This window comes from Theobroma cacao, chromosome 4 (assembly GCF_000208745.1).
Source record: "Theobroma cacao cultivar B97-61/B2 chromosome 4, Criollo_cocoa_genome_V2, whole genome shotgun sequence".
NCBI classification, from domain to species: Eukaryota; Viridiplantae; Streptophyta; class Magnoliopsida; order Malvales; family Malvaceae; genus Theobroma; species Theobroma cacao.
Window position 1 is genome coordinate 24,548,680 of NC_030853.1, and position 20,991 is coordinate 24,569,670.

General features: G+C 36.1%; 4 protein-coding genes across 4 annotated transcripts; 2 read left to right on the forward strand and 2 right to left on the reverse strand.

The window, feature by feature from the left end:
* LOC18602457 (protein ENHANCED DISEASE RESISTANCE 2-like) lies at positions 179 to 3,661 on the forward strand. The gene is made up of 3 exons (XM_007033845.2): positions 179 to 346; positions 1,646 to 2,597; positions 3,351 to 3,661. Coding segments are annotated over exons 2-3 (948 nt in total). The 5' UTR covers positions 179 to 346; positions 1,646 to 1,650; the 3' UTR covers positions 3,352 to 3,661.
* LOC18602458 (RHOMBOID-like protein 13) lies at positions 4,943 to 6,801 on the reverse strand. The gene is made up of 2 exons (XM_007033847.2): positions 6,644 to 6,801; positions 4,943 to 6,385 (listed from the first exon to the last, which is right to left on the reverse strand). The coding sequence occupies exon 2, from the start codon at positions 6,254 to 6,256 to the stop codon at positions 5,447 to 5,449; it is 810 nt and encodes a 269-aa protein (XP_007033909.2). The 5' UTR covers positions 6,257 to 6,385; positions 6,644 to 6,801; the 3' UTR covers positions 4,943 to 5,446.
* LOC18602460 (auxin-induced protein X15) lies at positions 9,637 to 10,389 on the forward strand. Its single transcript, XM_007033850.2, has one exon. The coding sequence runs from the start codon at positions 9,942 to 9,944 to the stop codon at positions 10,311 to 10,313; it is 372 nt and encodes a 123-aa protein (XP_007033912.1). The 5' UTR covers positions 9,637 to 9,941; the 3' UTR covers positions 10,314 to 10,389.
* Positions 18,037 to 20,355, reverse strand: LOC18602462 (acetolactate synthase 2, chloroplastic). The gene has a single exon (XM_007033852.2). It carries the CDS (start codon positions 20,287 to 20,289, stop codon positions 18,310 to 18,312), a length of 1,980 nt encoding a protein of 659 aa, XP_007033914.2. The 5' UTR covers positions 20,290 to 20,355; the 3' UTR covers positions 18,037 to 18,309.

Consider the following 20,991-nt stretch of genomic DNA (forward strand, 5'->3'; position numbering starts at 1 on the left):
AAAAATTAAGTACTACTAACTAATTAAGTTAAAAAATGAATGAAGAAGATTAATGGCAATCTGTCAGAGATGACTGTTACCGCTTACCGGTTCAGGCGGTACAATTCCAGTGTCTTGCGTTGCGATTCGTGACACGTTGGCTTTTCAAAACAAATAAAGCAAGCAATTACCTCAAAATGAAAAAAGAAGAAGAAAATTGAACAAGAAAAAAAAGGAAGGGAAGAAAGCTCCCTCTCAATAAATCACAAAATAAAACCCTAATTAACTATCTTTGATCCTCAATATCTGTGTAATTAGGGTTTTTAAACTCTCTCGATTGCTTTAAATTCCTTCCCTCCAACTCAAGGTTAGAGTTTTTTGCTCCTCTTCTTCTTCATCAGCTTTCTTTAATAATGATTTTGATTGTTTTTCTCTGTCAGTTAATTTTCTTTTTCATTTTGTTGATAATAAATTTTTTTATTTTTTTAATGCCCGATTGACACGCAAAGAAGAATGTAAATAGATTAATATGATTGCTATTTTTTCAATTTGATAATGTGTTGGACTTTTTTGTAGTATTTAACTAATTTACCTGCTTTTATTTTTCTGAACATTTTGTTTGTTGAATTATAAGATATACATATTTACACTTGTAGTTAATCAGCTTTTCTTCTCTGTTATAATTCAAGAACCATAAAGTAGCCTTCAAAATAAATAATTGTTATAAAGAAACCTTAAAGAAAACAATGATTTCCCAGAAACGTTTCCCAGTTTTTCTTGTGAAACAAACAGATGCTCAGGAAGATATTATGCTAGACCTTTTGGAATTGCTTTTCTGTACTGCCTTTTGTTTATTTAGGTATTTATACTTTTTTTTTCTCTTTAATCTGGATATAGGTATGGTGATCTTTTGCTCGTGTGCTAAGATTATTTTCATTTGGTGTAGTAATATCTCTGTTTGTTTCAGAATTTCAATTACTATATAGTTTCATGCTAACATTGAAGCAGAAACTGTCATATTTTATTGACCTCTGGATGGTTCAAGGTGGGTAGTTGTTGTTGTAAAACTTCTAAATAAGGTAGTACAAGGCCATTAATGAGATAATTAAGTTGGCAAATAACCCAATACCCAGTTTGTTAGGAGGTCATATATTTGGCTTTGAGTTACACCTGGAGCTTATAAAGATCTATGAGACTGGACATTTCATAAGGCCTATGGATTTGGACCATATTAGATAATATTTTCTCTCTTGATGTTTAAATAATTTATATTATGCCAATGGAGCTTTTCCAAGGGAAACTCTTATAATGATATCACAGTTTTGGAGAGTTTTAGAAGCGATCGTAGCTTACAAGGGACTCATAATTTATTCTGTATGATGTTAGTCCTGTGTCCGGAGTTCATTTGGCTTTGCATGTGTGAATTACCATCCTGCTGTAGTGCCATTATTGGATAGTGCGTGTCCTTTTTTGGTTTTTTTTTTTTTTCTTGTAACTTTCATCTGGACTTAGTTCATGTAGAGGTGCCATGTTACTTTGGTAACAATGTGGCGATTTTTGTTTTCTTTCAGAAACTAGAATGGTGTGGCAATATAAGTCACTAATTCTATTTCTTGTGTATTCTTTTTATATCCCACTGTGATTTCTTATGTGTATATACCAACAGGACACATGGCTAGTGCTGAAGGAAGCAATGATCCTGAATGGGTAGAGAGAGTGAGATCAGAGGGAGCTGTTCCACTACTTGAACCAGATAACTGTCCAAATGGTTGGGCATGTCCACCTGGGGATAACTTCATGGTAAGGGGTCCAGAGTACTTGTCCACGAAGATTAAAGTCCCTGGTGGTAAATATCTTCTAAAGTCTCTTGGCTTTGACTGGGTTAAAACTTCCACAAAGCTAGGGGGGGTCTTGAGCCATCATAACAACCGTGTTAGGAAAGTTGTTGATGATGCCTTTCCAACAGGTGATAAGCCTTTCATCTGGGCATTCAATCTTCAGCTCCCAACTAAGGATAACTATAGCGCTATAGCTTATTTTGTAGCCACAGAGCCTATTCCGGAGGGTTCTTTGATGGACCAGTTCTTGAAAGGTGATGATGCCTTTAGAAATTCAAGGCTTAAATTGATTGCAAACATTGTCGAAGGCCCATGGATTGTAAGAAAAGCAGTTGGAGAGCAGGCAATATGCATCATTGGACGTGCCCTTTCTTGCAAGTATTGTATATCTGAGAATTTTTTGGAAGTTGATATTGATATTGGATCTTCCATGGTTGCAAGTGCAATTGTTCGTCTGGCATTTGGGTACATCACAACGCTGACAGTTGACTTGGCTTTTCTTATTGAGAGTCAAACTGAATCAGAGCTTCCCGAACAACTCTTAGGAGCTGTACGGTTCTCCGAACTGAACCCTGATTCAGCTCAGTTGATTGAGCTGTCAACAGGTGGGAGCAGTGGGAATACGCAGGCATCACTGCCAACTCGCTTATGGAAGTCATTTGAACAGGGATTTTCTCATCTTCTTCATCCAGGTGCCCAAGAAAGTGATTCGATCTCGACTTCAACCCATGTTAATGGCACTGCTGGTCGTGATGACAGTGATGGAGATCATAAGAAATGGTGAGCTTTCATGTCAAGCTCACAGTTAAAAATTTCTGAAGTTGAATGAGGTGAAAGTTGGAATTTTGCTCGGTCTGGTTAAACAAGAAACTAAGTTTGTGTCTATCAAACGACAAAAAAGGAAGAAAGAAAGAAACTAAGCTTGTGGCACAGCTTTGAAGAGAGTGGCGAGGTTTTTGATAAATAACTCAAGGGTCTGCACATGATCTTTCTTTTTTCAGTTTTTTGCCTCCCCTAGTCCACCTAAAAGAAAAGAGAAAAAAATAACCCTCACTTCCCCCTTGTTTCTGTTCTAACTGCACACAACTTGCTCGAGGTTGTCACCATCAATTTCTTGATGTTTTCCCCACCATTTTCCCCAGCAACAATATCAAAGCCATAGTAGAACCCCAAATTTTGGATGTCCTTGAGTAATATGCTTGTGGGAACTAGCATGTTTATTGATGTTTTTAATTAGTCGTCCTTCTTAAACTTTCCAAAAGATATATGGATTAGAGTAACCATTCCCTAATTTTTTAGGCCCTCATTTTTTTTTATTTGTCAGTTAGTCATGTTTTGGTTTCAGCTCTGTGAAGAAGTTTGGTGGTATGTACTAACTGTTGATAAGTCTAGTTTATGCCTTCCCTTTTTCCCATGCCCAAAATGATTACCCATCTCTTGGACTCGTTGGTTTAAGTATATTTGTACTTTGACACTGCACGAATTTATTGTTTTAGAGTATTGTAAGTGAATAAACTATTGGAAATTTTGCAGATCAATGGGATGCTCTCAAACGGCTGAGCACATTGCTGTTGCACGAGCTTAATTTTCGATTCTTTTCAAATTTATTGGGGTGCAATCTTTTGGAGATTGGCCTTGGCATTGACAGAATATCTCATTTTATTGGTATTTAGTGATAGATTTTGTCATTTCATTCCGTTTACGGTTAGTCAACCACATATGTTGTGTATCAAAATTGCTGTCTATAAACCAACTTTTAGCTGTATGTTGGGCCTTCTTTCTGCCCTGTATACTTTATATCCACCTCATTCACAGGGAGAAACAATCCTGCTCGGTTATCCGTACTGATGGGTGCCTGTTACCATTGTGTGTGTGTTTATATATATATATATATATATTGTACAATTTTGAGACCAGGGGATCGAGAGAGAGATATGGAGTTGAACCTGACTCTTTGGGCAGAGGAAAATATGCATTGACAATTTGGCCATTTGAGCAAACACCCAAGTACATGACAGGGTGCTTTCCTAGAAATTTCATCCTCTACTATTACAACTCAGCATTGGTTTAACTTCTTCCAATCAAAACTTCAAAACTTGAACCGGCAATAACAAAACAAAGCAATAATAAAGGAAGACCACCACTCCTGCAAATCAGCAGACAAAGATCTACTACTGTTTTATTTTACAGTAATTTTAAACAGAATTTGAAGGGCTTCTTTCCCATAACTTTTTAATTGATAAGAAATTGGGAGAGGTCAAAGATGAAAAAGAAATGGACTAAAAAGAGCAATATAATGCCAAAGACAGGCAGAACACAAATTAGTTCAAGCTCAGGCATCAACTAAACTACTACCCTGCTGGAACTGATTTTTTTAGCAGAGCTGATAACTACAACTCCATACTTTCTGTTCCTTTCTGGGAAGGGAGGCAGGGATGTCTATCAGACCTGAACCCAAGCATAACCTAGATTCATCCATCTGTTCAGATGGTAAAATATAGGGGGAAAAGAGAAAAGAACCCTGGAATTCACTGGAAAAATGATTCTGAAAGGACATGCTGAGGGTACAGGCTACAACAATAAATTCAAGGAAAATTACAAATTATTCTCATCCGTTGTAACCCTAGCACCAAGTTTTCCCTTGCTATTCTCACCTTATTAACAACAATCAATTTGCAGGTGTTTCACGAAAAAGCACGGTTTCTTTTCATATCACTCTGTTAATTCAATATCTAACTCCATTTTTCTAAGTTTCTCTTACTTCTCCTGTGTTTTTCATTTCTTTCTTAATCTCTGACAAGATCCAACGGAAGCTTAAAAGAATATGTTATTAGCTTATTGCACAAGGTTCAGGGGACAGATTGCTTCAATAAAAAATGTAAAGAAATACCCGCCATCACAATTATAGTGCAAGGCTGAGATGCCTCAATGGAAAGTTTAAGCATCACTGCTAAGAAATAAGATGAAAATTTGGAATTTGTCCACACAATAATCGTTTAAGCGAATTTATATAACTTAGCAGGTTCATATAACCAATAACTGAATAAATGGTCATCAGACAATGTCATATCACTCAGTAAATTATATTACCATTTCTCGCTATCCAAAGTCACAAGTCACTGCAACTATTTCCTACCAAGAGAACTCTGGATTTAACTGAATCTAGAAACAAAATTTAAATAAATACATCACTTTTCTCCATCAAGATATTCAATAATTATATAAACTGTCGATGAATTTGAATTTCAACATTGTAAACAATTTTTTTCACCATGTCTTAGAAGAATGGTAGAAGAGAATGGAAACTGTTTTAAGTTTAAACTATCACTAAAAAAACAATAAGCTTTGCGTAAGTGAGCAATGATGATCAGTAACTTGCAACCCACATTGGGCAGCAAAGAAATTCATGTAACATATTTATAAGTTTAAAAGCAGACCTGGAAACTTGTCTGATCACAGCAGAGGAAAGCAATGAATCTGAAACATCTAATGACCAAGAATATCCCGGTTGTTCCAACTTTCAATTTACTGTGTAGCCCAGCAAAGCACAATCACAGAGTATTGTCCAGGGATGACTCAATAATTTATGCCTACATTGTACATATAATGGCAAGGTCTTGACAAATGGACTAAACAATTTCAACTCCTTCAACTGGAATTGTACTCATCTGCAAGGTTCTACCATTTCCAATAAACCGAAGAGAAGGCAATGAAGGATCTGTAACAGATTCAATCTCGAGAAAATTGAAATCATATGCACCAGAACGCTTCAAACTGAATACAAAAACAACTGCAACCCATCCCAGCATGGAAACTGCCCAATAGTTAGTCATCCCATGAATCAAACCCCAAGCTATAGCATACCCAACAATAATTCCAGATAAATGTCCAAGAAAACTAGCTTGCGGAACAATGATTGAAGTGAAAATCAATGACTCAAAAGGTGCAAAACTAATAGGAAGTGAAAGAAATCCAAAAAGATCCAACTTTGATGAAGGTTGCTTCACAGACAAAATTGTCATCCACCCAAAAACAACACAAGAATACCCAACAGCTGTCACTCGCCGGAAATACTCAATCTTAAATCGCTGAATTAAGAAATGGTACATTCCCAACACAACCAGACCCGATAATACAACCAAAACAAGAGTATACTGAAGATAATACGCCACTCCAAGACCCAAATGCCCTAATTGCTCCACAATCCCAAGACTCCAAAGGGCGCTCATATTGAAAACAAGGTGAATAACACTGATATGTGAAAAAGCTGAAGTAATTATCCTCCAATGGTGCCCTTCGACTGCGGTTTCATAACTTAAACCCACATGATGATAACCGATGTTTTTCTTCTGTATGTAAAACCATATTACACTACATATTCCTATTATACAACTTGTCGCTGGTTTCTCCAATATCTCATAAAATAATGGCCTCCCCATTTCTACGAGTATATAAAACTCCTTCAACTTTCTCTTTTTACTTAATTCAATCTACGGAGCAAAACCCACCATTACAATCCACATAAAAATCATAAGCCCATCAACACTTCACCCAAAAGATCACTCCTTCTGTAATGCAAAATACATAAAAAAAGTAATTTTTGACAATGTTTCGAACCAACCCAAATCTTGCACTAACTAAAACAGCCCAGATCTAAATAGCCAATACTTTTCAACTATCTATCACTTCAATACAGAAAAAAAAAAGCAGCAATATACGAACTGGGTTTATTAAGAGTCAATCAATTAACCACTTCAAGCAAGAGAAATCAAAGAAAAATTTGAGGAGATTAGGCGTTAAAAAAGAGGGAGATAGGGGGATCTTACTTTCCCAGCTTTGGTTGTAAAACCGAGTCAGGTTTCCCGGTTGCCTCCTAGATTTTGTCTCTGTTTTCTTCTTTTTTTTTTTTGTTTTTATTTAACTTCACCAACAGGGCAACAGAGAATAGTTCAACTCGATCATTAATCAACCATGTCTCTCAGACTCTCACTTCCCCTGGACTTTTCTGAAAATTTTATTGGTTATTTAAATGAGTATTCAGAATTACCAAAGTACCCTTGGTACTTTTTCTTTTTCATCTTCTTTATTTATATTTAATGAGAGTAGTTTTTTTTAATGCCACTTGTTGATTGATAGAGAAACATTTTAATTTAAATAAAATTAGTATCATTTTTTTATTAGAAAAGAAAATAGTAACTATCATACTTATGGACAGTAATTTTACATATTATTTCTTTGTTTATATATAATACAGCAATAATAGTAATTAAGATTATCATTAATTATTATATTTTATAGTATAAATTATTTTAAACAATAAACGTTGACTTCAATAAAGTAATAAAAATGAGACAGGATTCTTTTATTCCTATTCCTATACATTTACAGCAAGATTTTAAGAAAATTAATTTCATTTTTATGATACATCTTACTTAATTATATTAAATTATAATAAGGTTATACTTATTGTTACATTGCATTATTTTTATAATCATTATAATTTATTTTAAGTTGATTATCATACCTTTTACTCATTTTACAACAAATTTTATGTGTTTTTATCTTTATTGTTTACGTTAAAATTTATTTTAAATTATTATTTTTTAATATTAACATTTCACTTAATTGCGTGAAGCTATATTTTTTTTTTCTGTAAAAATTCTTGATAGCTTAGAATACAAATTACTTTAAAATATTTTACAAAAAACTAAATATTAGATTTTCTTTTTTACAATAAATTTATGTCTTTTTACTTTTTATTCTTACACATTTATGTTAAGTTTTTTAGAAAGATAATTTTAACTTTAAAACACAACTTTTATTATTTTCTTTAAATTATAATCAAGTTATACTTATTTTTATCTTTCATTACATTTTAAATAATTTATAATTTATTTTAAATTGATTATAACATTTCTGTTATGAAAAGCATTAATTACTGAAAATTTAGCCGTAAGTAAAGGTATTTATTTGCAAGGCCAAGTTTAAATTTAGCTTTTGTATCAAATTGTGAAGGTCGGGGCAGAGCTGTGCTTGGAATCCCAAACCTCAACCCATCTATATCCTCAATAATTATTTATTTATTTTCTTAAATAAGAATAAAATTAGTAAAGTATATTATAAATAATAGATCTTATAATATATACTTGAAATGCTTAAACAAAAATGAAAATTTTTTTTGAAGAGATTACATGTACAAATAAAAATTACAATCCAATTAAGTATGACTTAACATAAATGATATAATTATTAAATCTCAAAAGAAATCAACAAACAAACTAAACAAGTCAATTAATAAACCAACATAAGGTTGGATGAAGTCGTCCACACTTGCAAACCAAGAATAAAAATCTTCTTCCTCGGTCTGTATCTCATTGGGTGCCTCTCTTATAGTTTGGTGTCACATGTCTGGTACATTTTTGTTTATTAACATCCGTCTTAATTAATGTCGTTAGTTGTTATTGTTTCTATCGACCTTAGATATTAAGCTGCTTCTTCTTCTTTCAGAAAAAGAATCAATGAAGAAAGCATGGCATCTATCATTTTGATAGTTGCATGCTATCAATGAAGAAACAAAAGCTGGCATGCGTTTGGTGCATGCTCATATGCATTTGAATTCTTATCATGATATCTAAGTATAATTGCATAAATTCATTTAGTCAGCATGAGTGTTTGGTGAGGCATATAGGTCAAAACAAGTATCAAATATTCCATATCCAACAATATCAACCGCTTGCGTGATTCCAATGTTAGTTAAGTCAATTTCAATTCTTAATGTCGATTAGTCCTGCTTGGATGTAACCAAAGCAACCAGATTTCAACGCATTCGTTCTATATGGTTCAACCACTCTTCTTTTTCGTTTCGCCATTATCTTCCTATAAAATACTTCCTTCACTCACGTCTTATGAACTCAAACTTGTTCCATTTAACCCTCTTTTCTCCCTATGCCAAACACCAAAATCATCCCGATCATAATCTGGAATTGGTCCGATATGCATCCTCATCAGGATTCTCTCAAACTCACGGATAAATGGGAAGATGACTACGGGAGTGGCAACCGCCACGGCCCCGATTATTGGCATGCTAGACGCGCGTTCTTGAAGAGTTACCATTTTAAGGAACAAAATGGACTCAAAGATAAGCTGAAGAGATCTATGAAGGAGATAAACGAGGCAGCCATAGGTGTGATTACCAACTATTGTCGAGAACTGTCCAGGAGAAGGCTCGGAGTTAGGGTTTTCAGGGTCAGGTTGGGTATGGCATCTCTGGGTCTTGTAAGTATGAGATGTTTCACTCCTTGGTTGAACAGAAAAGGGTTGATGTAGTTAATAGTATGCTCATGATTATCAGCAATTACAAACCAGGCAGGTCAACAAAACCCATGGAATTTGAAGGGGATAATGTGGCTAAAGCTATACTTGGTTTAGTTCTGCAAATTTAACTCTCTTTCTACTTATCTGGATATATTTATGTGAAATTGGTATATGAACATTCTGCTCGTCTAGTCTCTTTCAACTTTACAATTTGCACGAATTTAATAGAATTGCCTTTTATTGCTTACAAATTTAAATGAAATTAAATGGGGTTTATTTATATTAACCTCCTTATTTAGGTTTTAGTTTTAGGATCTGTGTACGTGTAAGGTTAATTAATTTAGCTAGACAGGTCTTTGATGACAATCTTGGTGTTCAAGATTAGGAAATCTAGTGAAAATATCAGAGGAGCCTTCCCATGTGTGATGTTTGCCCAATTCTACGATGATGATATTGCAAGCTAGGGATTCAAGATTTTGATAATTATAATTTCTTTTTATTGTAAAGAAATTATTATATATATTGTACCGAAAACATGTATCTCATTAAAAAATTAGCAATAATTAATTTACTATATGCTAGTACATATACAATCTTCGGTGGTCAATGACTCCGCATGGATTGTTGAAGTCGGCTTGGGTATAATTTCTAACTCCAAAGGAGAAAAGGATTTGCCGGCAACCGTCATTGTATCATACATTTACATCATCCCCACTATATATAAAAAAGCCCCACACCTCCCATTCGTTGCTATTTCATTGTTTCCAATCAATATTCTCAAAAAAAGAAGAAGAAGAAATCTTGGTTTAGATGATTGATACCATGCATTCAGCATCGAAAATCAGTTGGTTTGTGAGAAGAATAGGGCGAAGCAAGTCCAAGAAGTACTACAGGCGGCTGGAGGAGGAGGGTGAGGTTGGGAAAGCAGCCCCACTTGAAGCTCGAGAAGGTTACGTAGCCATGTACGTGGGCGAGGAGGCGAAGAGGTACGAAGTCCCGATCAAGTATCTTTCTCTTCCAACGTTCAAGGAACTGCTGATGCAATCGCAAGAAGACTATCTTGATGCCAAGATCGGTGGACCGATCCTTATTTCATGCACCATTGAGAACTTCGATCAACTGTTGAAGAATGCCAAGCACTTGCAGTTGGATCCAAGATGTTCTTCGAGTTCGGTTGACTAAAGTTTAACGGATGCAAACCACAACAACAAGAGACCAAAGACGATTTTCTTTCTTTCTTTTCTATTTGCTGATTAGAATCAAGAATAGTACACTTGACTTGATTTTCTTTAATGTAATCAATTTTCTAAATATTTGTGTTCCAATATTGTGATCATTATTCCTAAAAAATTCTTTTCAACTAGTTTTATGATATTTTTATTTAAAATTGAAAACGTTTCAATGTAATTACTTGAAATAAAAACATTTTTTAATAGTAATTTTAAATATATAGATGTATAAAAATAGAAATAAATTAAAGAAATTTAATATATTTTTAAATTAAATTGAGTATTTTCAAGGATCATATATATATTACATATATAATTAATAGATCAGGGCAGTGTAATGTTTGATTGCACTACATTACATATATATTGATAGCATTGACAATTAAATAATAAAAATCATCCTAAGCAATTACATGCAAAATAAATTTGAAACATAAAAAAATTAAATGAAAAAAAAAAGATATTATTTTAGAAGATAAAAAATGAATAAAAAAATGAAAGCACAAAGAGTATTTATTACTTCCGTACCATTTATAAGTACTTGAAAATTAAAACATCTGTGAAAGATGATTATTACAACTTTATCCTTTGCAGTCTGAACATGAATCAAGGAGAAGATGAGATGCATGTCCTCAATACATAGGCCTTGGGTATTATCTTCAACACGTACCATGCACTATAAAAAATCTGATTTTTTTCGATGAAATTTTTTATTGAAAAAAGTTAAAAATTCATTAGAATTGATTTTTTTTCAATAGACTTTTACAAAAAATTTAGTTGAAATCAATGTAATTATTAATGCAAATAGTCAAAAAATTTGAAAAATCCATCCATAAACGTTTAACCTTTTTAATAGAAAATTCCGTCCATAATATATAAAGCATGTGACACTAACATTATTTAAATTTTCGATAAGTTCCATTGCTCAAAGTTGTAAGACCCGCCATGGTTACATATAGAGACAACTTCTTTGCTTAGGAAAAACCGAATATTGTCATTCAATTGTTAATAACTCCTAGTAGTAATTTTCATTTCTTCCTCTATCTTTTCCCTTATAAATAGGTTCACTCCTCTCAAAAGGCAAATCACACCAACATACAAACAAGAAGAGTTTATTCCAGCTATACAGCCGGACCAATAATCATGGCTAGGCTTGACAGCAAACCAACAATGGCCTTAAACTTTCTTCTGCTGCTGTCTTTTCTTCTCATACTCACCATGGCTGAGAGCAAACTACTAAACAGTAAGTCATACTAACAACTAAATTATGGATATATTTTTAATTAATGATAGATGTAATATTTTTCAGCTAAGTTATTTAAGTTGGAAAAGTTTGGTATTTTTAATGGTGTTTTCATGCAGTTGGGATTGGAAGGGTAAAAATCCAGGAGGTGGAACAAAGAAGGATAGCTTGTTCAGGTCTCTGGTGCCCTGGAAAGAGACACTGATGCTAGCATTCCTCCCAAGGACTAATGATTCAATTTACTCGGTTTTTTTTTTTTTTTGGGTTTAAATAATCACTTGGAGTGGATGGTTTCTTGTTGATGAAGAATTTGTATAACAGTTGAATTATTGGAGAATAATGAATGATCAAATAAAATGTTCTGGGATTATCTTTCATGTACTTAAATTTATCTGGGCTTCTGACTTGAACAGTTCATGACCTGGTCATTTCATACGATGTGCTACCAATCTGTCCTTAATCCTTTATTAGAATATGAGTTTCAAGTCTTAGACGAAGTCCTTTAACTAAGCAATTAAAGAAACAAGAACAGAGAGAAATGATCTTTCTGAGCATGCGATGGGCTTCATTGACAAGAGATGTTCATCAGTTGTAAAATTGTATTTATACACAAGGCAAAAGACACTAAAGGTTACAACGAAACTACCAAATTACAAGTATACCACTAACCAACTTTAAACATCCTTAAAGATATTTACAACGTTGCCATTAATAGAATTTAACTAAGAATCTTGTATTGCGCTTGTGTCCTGTCAATGCTTATGATGTCAACTATCCCCTCAAGATGTGCATTAATATGAATGTCAACACTGCTCATCTTGCTGAGGAGTGTATGGAATTGAGCTGGTGGTAATGCCTTGGTAAACAAATCTGCAACCTGCTGCTTCGTATGAACATAACAGGGACTGATCATTCCATCTTGTACTTTGTGTCTAACAAAGTGACAGTCAAATCTCTGTATGCTGCCCATGGGCGTATCGGATTTGGTGCGATTTCTCATCTGTTGGAATGTAAAAATGGTGTAATCCTCCTTCATTGAATTTCTTCATGCTACAATGTTTGGATGTCCCCTTTGCCGGCTTGTTTTAATCTCTTGGTACTTGGTTTTCTGTGCTGCAGCACTTTGTTCTATCTGGTTAGTAAGAAATGAGTCTGTTTTTGAAAAGAAGAGTTGGTCGGTGGATGAAGTAATATTTTTGGTGAAGATTAGGTCTATGTTTTGGATTAATGCTTTCCCCGAGGATAGTACTCTCGGATTCCTTGCAGTGGGAAAGCCCTTTGGCTTGTGCTCCATCTTTTTGTAGATATTTCAGGAGCCAATGTGGATAATTCAGCTAAAGGGAAGCTTGATCTTGTAGGTCGCAGTGGACTGCAAAGCGATTCCTCTAGTTTTATTCCAGCTTTATTGTCAGGTCCTTTGAGGGTTCAACATTCTAACGTGGCTGTACTTTGTGCTATTAATTGATATTTTCTTAAAAATAGATTGGAAAGGAAAAAGTTTGGTTAATTGTGGAATTGGACCCTCTTTTGTTCAAGGATCGCCCATTGAGAATGAGATGTTGCATTGGCTGGAGGAATGTGTTGTTGGATTTAGTCGATTTCATCAAGAGCCAGACGAAATTTTAAAGGAAATTAATTGATGAACTAGGCCAATCTGGCATCTCAATTAGAAGAATTGGAGGATATCAATTTTTAATCTCTTTCTCCGACACAGGTTATTTTTGAAGAGGCTAAAGAAAGTAAATGGAAATGGTTTGACGATTTAAAAGAGTGGTCTCCTAATGTTTTTTTTTTTTTGAAAGGTGTAATATTTATTAGCCTCAGGACCGTGATGCCAATTCAGGTCTCTTGCTTATTGTGCTAGAGACTCTCATGGCATACTCAAACTGGTCTGGGCAAAGAGAAGCTGTACGTTTATCAAAAATATTAGCCATTGGGTGGACAATGGCATTCACAGCTAGAAGTCCTAAAAATTCTAACAAAGAGCCAGCATCCAGCAAACAAAAAACGGCGGCTCATCGGGATCAAAGATAGGCTAACCTGATTACCCCTATCCTGTTTCAAAAAGAAGTCAAACATTATCAGAACAGCTCCAATAAATCTGAGCAGAAAATTCTATCCTAATCAAGCCATCTAATATTTCCATAAGCCGTACAATCCACAAATATGAGCTTCATTGGTACGGACTCAAACATTCTCGTCATTAAAATCCTTCCTGGTCTGCCTCATTCCATCATGAACAATTCCTGGTTCTTGTGAGAACTCCAAATCACTCAAGACCGCAGCAGCAGAGTCATCCACAAAGACACAACCCTCAACACGCCTTTCAACTCAACCCATTATTGAACCTGAAGGACGACAAACAAAACCAACAGCAAAGCTTTGTCACTAGCGGCTTTTTCATTTTCCTTCAGCATGTGTAGGTTCACACCCCAATCGAATTGAAGAAATTCCAACCTGCACTCACATAAAGAAGCAGAAAAATTTATTTTCCAAGTGCCACATTCCTATTCAAGCATTCGTTCTTTCCTAATTTCATCCAGAATCATTCTCATGAGCCTAACTTAAGACACCTTGAGCCCCTAAGAAATTTTCAAATTATCACTAAAGTGGTCTCCTAATGTTAATAGAGATGTTAGGAAATGCTGGCTTTCAGTTTCTGGTATCCCCCTCCATGCCAGGAATCGAACCACTTTCTTTAGAACTGGTAGCATCTGGGGCTCATTTATTACCATTGGAGATGAAACCACCTCCCTACAAGCCTTCGAAAGGGCAACTATTCCTATCACCATCAACACAAAAAGGAAAAAGATTGACGAATTTGTTCATCTTTCGGTTGGCAATCAAATTTATCCCATTCTGTATGTGAGTTTTTACCTGATTGCTTACTTGACAGTTCAGGTCTCGCTCAATGGAAAAGATGAGTTTTGCCTTGGTTGTTCCACCCCGACGAGCAGCGAGACTTAAAGGAACACTCAAGGTGCTGCCGCATGGCAACGGTAGTGAGAACAATCATGGTGATGTTGCTGGCAACGGCCGTGGAAACACATGTGTCCCTGTCGAGGTGACAAATGCTTTGGATCCCAATCTCCAAAGCCCAGTCACCCATAACTCTGCATCAATGGAGGGTCCAGTTCCTTTTGGATTTCATGATGCTTTGGCCAACGCTCAAAATCAGTCCACCACATCAGAGTTCATGATCAGCCTAGTAGCAATGGTAGGCCTAGTGATATCCCCTCCTCAAATAGGCTCGAAGTGATTCCCTTTGTTGGTATCGAAACCATCAACAAGCCACCTGCTGTTCCAGATTCTCTCTCTCAGTTTATTGTGCCCTCTACAAAGACTTGTCCATCACCTGTTATCTCAAAAGAGGACGAGCCGAGGTCACCCCTCATGCTTCAAGCCCAATCTGTTGTTGATCCGGATGGAATAAGGCCGGTTGTGGATCTTGATTGCTGCCCAGGTCAGCGTGCTCATCACCTCTTATCAAATCTCCTGTTCCAGAGTTAATTCCAGGTCATTAATCTTTATCACATTCGACGTCCAGCTTATCATCACCAAATCAAGACTCCGACCATGACTTTTCCTTCTCATGAGCCTGATATTGATTCAGAGTCTGATGATGGAGTGAACTCTTCTCCCAAAGGATTAAAGGCATCTTTTATTGATGAATTCCCTGAGTTGGTTTCAGACAGAAAAAAGTGGAGCTATCAATACCAAGAAGTTGAGAAAAGTATTCGAAAGCTGGCACGAAAATCCTTTCACTCCACCTCAAGTGTGGACAATGGTGAAGCGGCAACAACGTGGAACTTAGGCAAACAGCTGGGACTTGTTTCTCGATGCTCTGAACAGTTATTGTTGGACAACTTACTGGCAATTGAGAAAGCCAATTTACAGAAGTGAGCTCGTTTCAAAAGTTTTTTCTTTCCTTCCTTTATTGAGTATATTCTCATGGCACGATGGATAATTTCAGCACCATTCTCTCATCTTCTTTCAATTTACTCGTGAATTTTCTGTCTCAAATTATGAAAATCACAGCTGACTTGTCTGATTCTAACAGTCCTTCTTTTGGTCATGATTTCTGGTTTCGCTGGGTGGCAAGTCTTTAAGCGCATTTCATCGTGGAATGTCAATGGCTTAGGTTGTTCTCTTTTAACCAACCTGGTTAGCAAAAGTTTTACTGTCAACAAAGTAGACATGCTCTTGATTCAGGAAACGAAATCCGAAATTATCACAAGTTGAGTTATCGAGAGACTTTGGCACAATGATAATTTTGATTGGGTTTTTAGTCCATCTGTTGGGAGATCAAGAGGCTTACTTTCAGTATGGGTCAAAGCTGCTTTTTCTCCGATCACATTTCTTATTAAAGCCAGATTCATCCTCATTAGTGGAGCATGGCTTGCTGATAACTTTGATTGTGTTAGTTTTTTATATTCTGGCACCGTGTATGTTGGCTCAAACCTTATCATCGAATCTGACTCCAAAGGTAGCTCTTCGTGGGTCACAAACGAATCCCAAAGATAGTGGAAAGTCAGCAAACTTTCGATGAAATCGACGCTCTCATTCAAATGATTGGCAACGTTTCTTTTGTTGCATGTTTTAAGAGAAGATAATTCTCCAGCCGATTCCCTTGCAAAACTTGGAGTTGTCCGATTCTCATTCTTTTTTTTTTTTTTGCACTTTGGTAGCGTCTCCAGCTCCGCCCTGTGAATCATTTCTCCATTACGATGCCTGGATCGTAATTACGATTCTGCCTGGCTTTTCTTCGGTGCTTCCTGATTGCTCTCTGCTCTGGCGCCCATGCTTTCTATGATGCTCTGTTTCATCTCTTGCAGGGCCAGGCTATTTTTTCATTGGCTGGATCCTTCCTATTTGTTTTACTTTCTTATTGCTCTCTAGTTTTTTCCTTGTCTCCCTGTATACTTCAGTGCTTTGTGTTGCTGCTATGAGCGGCTTTCGCTCTCCAGGATTTGTTCTCTGTAAATTTCTATAAATATATTCATCATTTCTTGGCTGAGAAAAAAAAAATACAAATAGTAATCAATGTAGACATGCTTGTTTAATTAAGTTAAATTCATAATTTAATGATGGAGCTAAGATAATGATTACATTTAAAATTAAAAATTCCAAAGAAAAGGAAAGAAAATCAATTTGTCTATGGAATCTAAAATTAAAAAATTATCAACTCATTAAGCTCAACATGTTATTACAAAATTTGATTCAAGGGAGGGGACGGTAAATTACATTTGGAAAAGTTTGCTAAAGGGGCCTAATAAGGTTTTATTTTGGATGAGAAATAGGTTTGCTAAGGGACCCAAATAAGATGGTTAGATTTTCCATGTGGACTTATATTATTTAATTTGTTTTAGACTTTGATTAAAATCAGATTAATTTAATTTGGTTTTGATAAAGAAATAACATTATAACTAGCAAAGTAGGTTAAACTTAAATATTACATACTCGTTCAAATCCTTTAACTTGATTTGACTCGAGTTATAAATTTTTAAGTTGAGATTCATCTTGACAGTATTATTATATTAATAAATAAAATATTTATTAAATTTAATTTTGGAATATCTTTTAAAATCTTTAAATATCAATATAATAGTATCTTATAATAATCTAACTGAATTGGATCGAGTAAAATTGGAATGGAATCGGCCATGCTCCTGAGCACCTCTAACTAGCCGTTCTCTCTCTTTTGAGTCTTAAGACAATTTGCTTTTCAATGGGTGCTCAAGAAATGCAGTGAGTCCTAATTTGCTCTTTCATTCTGCAATGATGTAAGAATAAATAAAGTTTGACAACGCATAAGTGAGTGCAAATCAGTTGTTTAAACCCATATTTCTTCCTAACTTCCTTGGTTGTTGCTTTTTCTCTTCTGTTTAGCAGCTCATCATTCCCATCGTCTGAAGTAGAGCTTCAGCTAACGTTTTCAGCCATCACTATGTCAAGATGGTCACAGTATTCATAGATATTGAAGACAACAGGGGGCTGGACAGAGCTCCATTCAGAGGGTATAGGTTAAGAACGTTGAGGTTGAGGGGATTTTGGCTTGTCTAGCAGCCTTTCCTTTCCACTGATAAGACCTGAAGCTTTTTTCTGATTTTTCTTTGATGGCTCCCGTTCTAGCAGGTCCAGCCTTTCCTTTTAAACATCCATTGTTATACATACATTCCTTTCCAGACGTTATAAACAAAGAGTTTTTCTATTGGAAACCATTTTCAAAATTGTGTAAATGACACAAATTCCCTCTTGCTTTGTACAAATAAGGACAACATTTAAAATGATAATTAATCACCAAGACTTATTATCCAGTAACCAACATAAGCTGATGTCCCTGCAATAAAGTAGTAAATTGAGCAAGCTGTAATTAGATTTCCTGCAGTGCGTCCAAGTCATGAAAGCATCAATTATGCTAGCCTTGAAAAGATATTCATCAAAACAACAAGTAATTTTAGATTTATCTATTACTTGACTAAAAGACATACATATTTGGATAGAACCAAACAGAAAACCTACTTGATAGTTTTCAAAAGATAGAAAAACTAAAATAGGAGCACAAGCAAGTTTCTTCCACGCAACAAACGTCATTTCCATGACAGAGAACCAACTTATAACCCATAAAACTGCCACAACTCAGAGCTAAGCCTTCATAACTGATCATACATACATTACCAAAAACACAAACTGATGTTCATTCAAATCAATATTGTGTTCTTCCATCACCCTCTGTGATCATATCTTTAAAAGCCCCTCCACTGGGGATCATAGGCAGGACATGCTCTTGATGGGGGACAATTACATCTAACAAGTAAGGTCCAGGAGTGTCCAACATTTTTTGAATTGCTGCTCTGAGATCTTCCTTCCTTGTCACACGGGCAGCAGGTATTCCACAAGCTTCAGCAAATTTCAACATATTTGGGAATATTTCAGACTCATTGGATGGGTCACCTAAATATGTATGAGCCCTGTTGGCTTTATAAAATCGATCCTCCCACTGAACAACCATGCCTAAATGCTGATTATTTAACAATAATATCTTAATGGGAAGGTTTTCCACACGAATAGTCGCCAACTCTTGGACATTCATGATAAAACTTCCGTCGCCATCAATGTCTACAACAACAGCCCCGGGATTCGCAACAGCAGCTCCAATGGCAGCAGGCAATCCAAATCCCATAGCTCCCAATCCCCCTGATGTCAACCATTGCCGAGGCTTCTTATACTTGTAAAACTGTGCAGCCCACATCTGATGCTGACCAACGCCGGTACTTATAATTGCATTCCCATTGGTTAACTCATCAAGAACCTGAATTGCGTATTGAGGTGGAATAGCTTCTCCAAAGGTCTTGTAACTCAATGGATATTTCAGCTTCTGCTCATCTAACTCCTGCCTCCAAGCTGAATAATCAAGTTTAAGCTTAGCTCCCTTACTCTCCAATATCTTGTTTATCCCCTTCAATGCCAATTTCACATCTGAACAAACCGACACATGAGGCTGCTTATTCTTCCCAATCTCAGCTGAATCAATGTCAATATGCACAATCTTGGCCCGGCTGGCAAAAGCCTCAAGTTTTCCTGTCACCCGATCATCAAACCTCACTCCAAAGGCAAGCAACAAATCACTCTTATCCACAGCATAATTAGCATAGACAGTTCCATGCATCCCAAGCATTTGTAATGACAACTCATCTGAGCTGGGAAACGTTCCAAGACCCATCAAAGTACTTGCAACCGGTATGCCTGTAAGCTCAACAAACCTCCCCAACTCCTTACTGGAGTTCAAACATCCACCACCAACATACAACACCGGCTTCTTAGACTCGGAAACCAACCTCACAATCTGCTCCAAATGAGCCTCTTCGGGAGCCTTAGGCAACCTAGACATATACCCTGGCAATCTAATAGGCTGGTTCCAGTTAGGAACAGCAAGCTGCTGTTGTATATCCTTAGGTACATCAATCAAAACGGGACCCGGCCTGCCCGAGGTAGCTAAAAAGAAAGCCTCACTAACAATCCTAGGAATATCATCCACATCAAGAACAAGATAATTATGCTTTGTAATAGACCTTGTTACCTCAACAATAGGAGTTTCTTGGAAAGCATCTGTACCGATCATTCTACGAGGGACCTGACCTGTGATCGCCACCAGAGGGATGCTATCAAGCATCGCATCAGCAAGGCCACTGACCAAGTTGGTTGCCCCAGGCCCAGAAGTTGCAATGCAAACGCCAGGAAGGCCGGATGAGCGCGCGTAGCCCTCCGCAGCAAAGACCCCGCCTTGTTCGTGTCGCGGAAGGACATTTCTGATAATTTGGGACCGGGTTAAAGCCTGGTGAATCTCCAAGGAAGCTCCGCCTGGATAAGCAAACACGTCCTTGACCCCTTCACGCTCCAGGGCTTCCACGAGGATATCAGCGCCTTTTCGGGGCTCATCAGGGGCATAACGGGAAGCGAATTCATGGGAAGGGGCACTAGTTGGAGTGACAATGTCGGCGGCGGATCCGGGCTTGGAACTTGACCGAGAGAGAGCGCAGGAAATGAGGAGGGAACGGGAAGGAGTGAGCTTTTGAGAGGTTGTAGAGAAGGGAAGGGTGGATTTGGGATGGCGTGTTGAAGATTTGAAGGAAGAAGATAGAGGAGAAGGTTTAGGGAAAGTGGTGTTCGCAGCGGCAGCCGCCATTGTCGATGAGATGCTTGTGGCGACGATTTTTCTTACTTGTGTTTATGGCGAGTGAGAGAGGGAAGAAAAGTGTGCCCGGGATACCCTTTTAACTATGGCTTTTTTCGTATATTACTTTTCTACCCTGACTGATTGATATGTTTGATTGGCCTTTGTAGGCTGAAGTACAAGCGGAAACAGAGGAACGGGAATGATGAATGAACGATGAATAACTGAAAACCTGAGTTTTTACACAAGTTTTTCAGACATTTATAATTCTGTCTAAATCTGAATCATCTGATAATTTTGTATAGAACACATATTTAAATGAATTTATATATTTTAATTATGCATTTAATTATACCGATATAACTAATGATTTTATCTTTTTTCCAAATCATACGTTACATCCAACAACTTTTACTATTATTTCAGATAATTTTTAATACGCCTTTATATAATCCAGCCCTTCTGTCTTGTTTCATTTTTGAATCAGAACGTGAGTTCCATTGATACGATGACACCTACATAATCAAATTCAGACTTAAAAATATATGCTTTGTTAAATTAAAATATAATATATATATATATATATATATATATATATATTACTTAAAACCACATGGATAGCCTTCAAATTTTTAAATATTTGTTTTTATTTTTGTTTTCTTAAATTATGCAATAGCATATTGAATTATTGGTTTGTCTTTCATATACCTACTC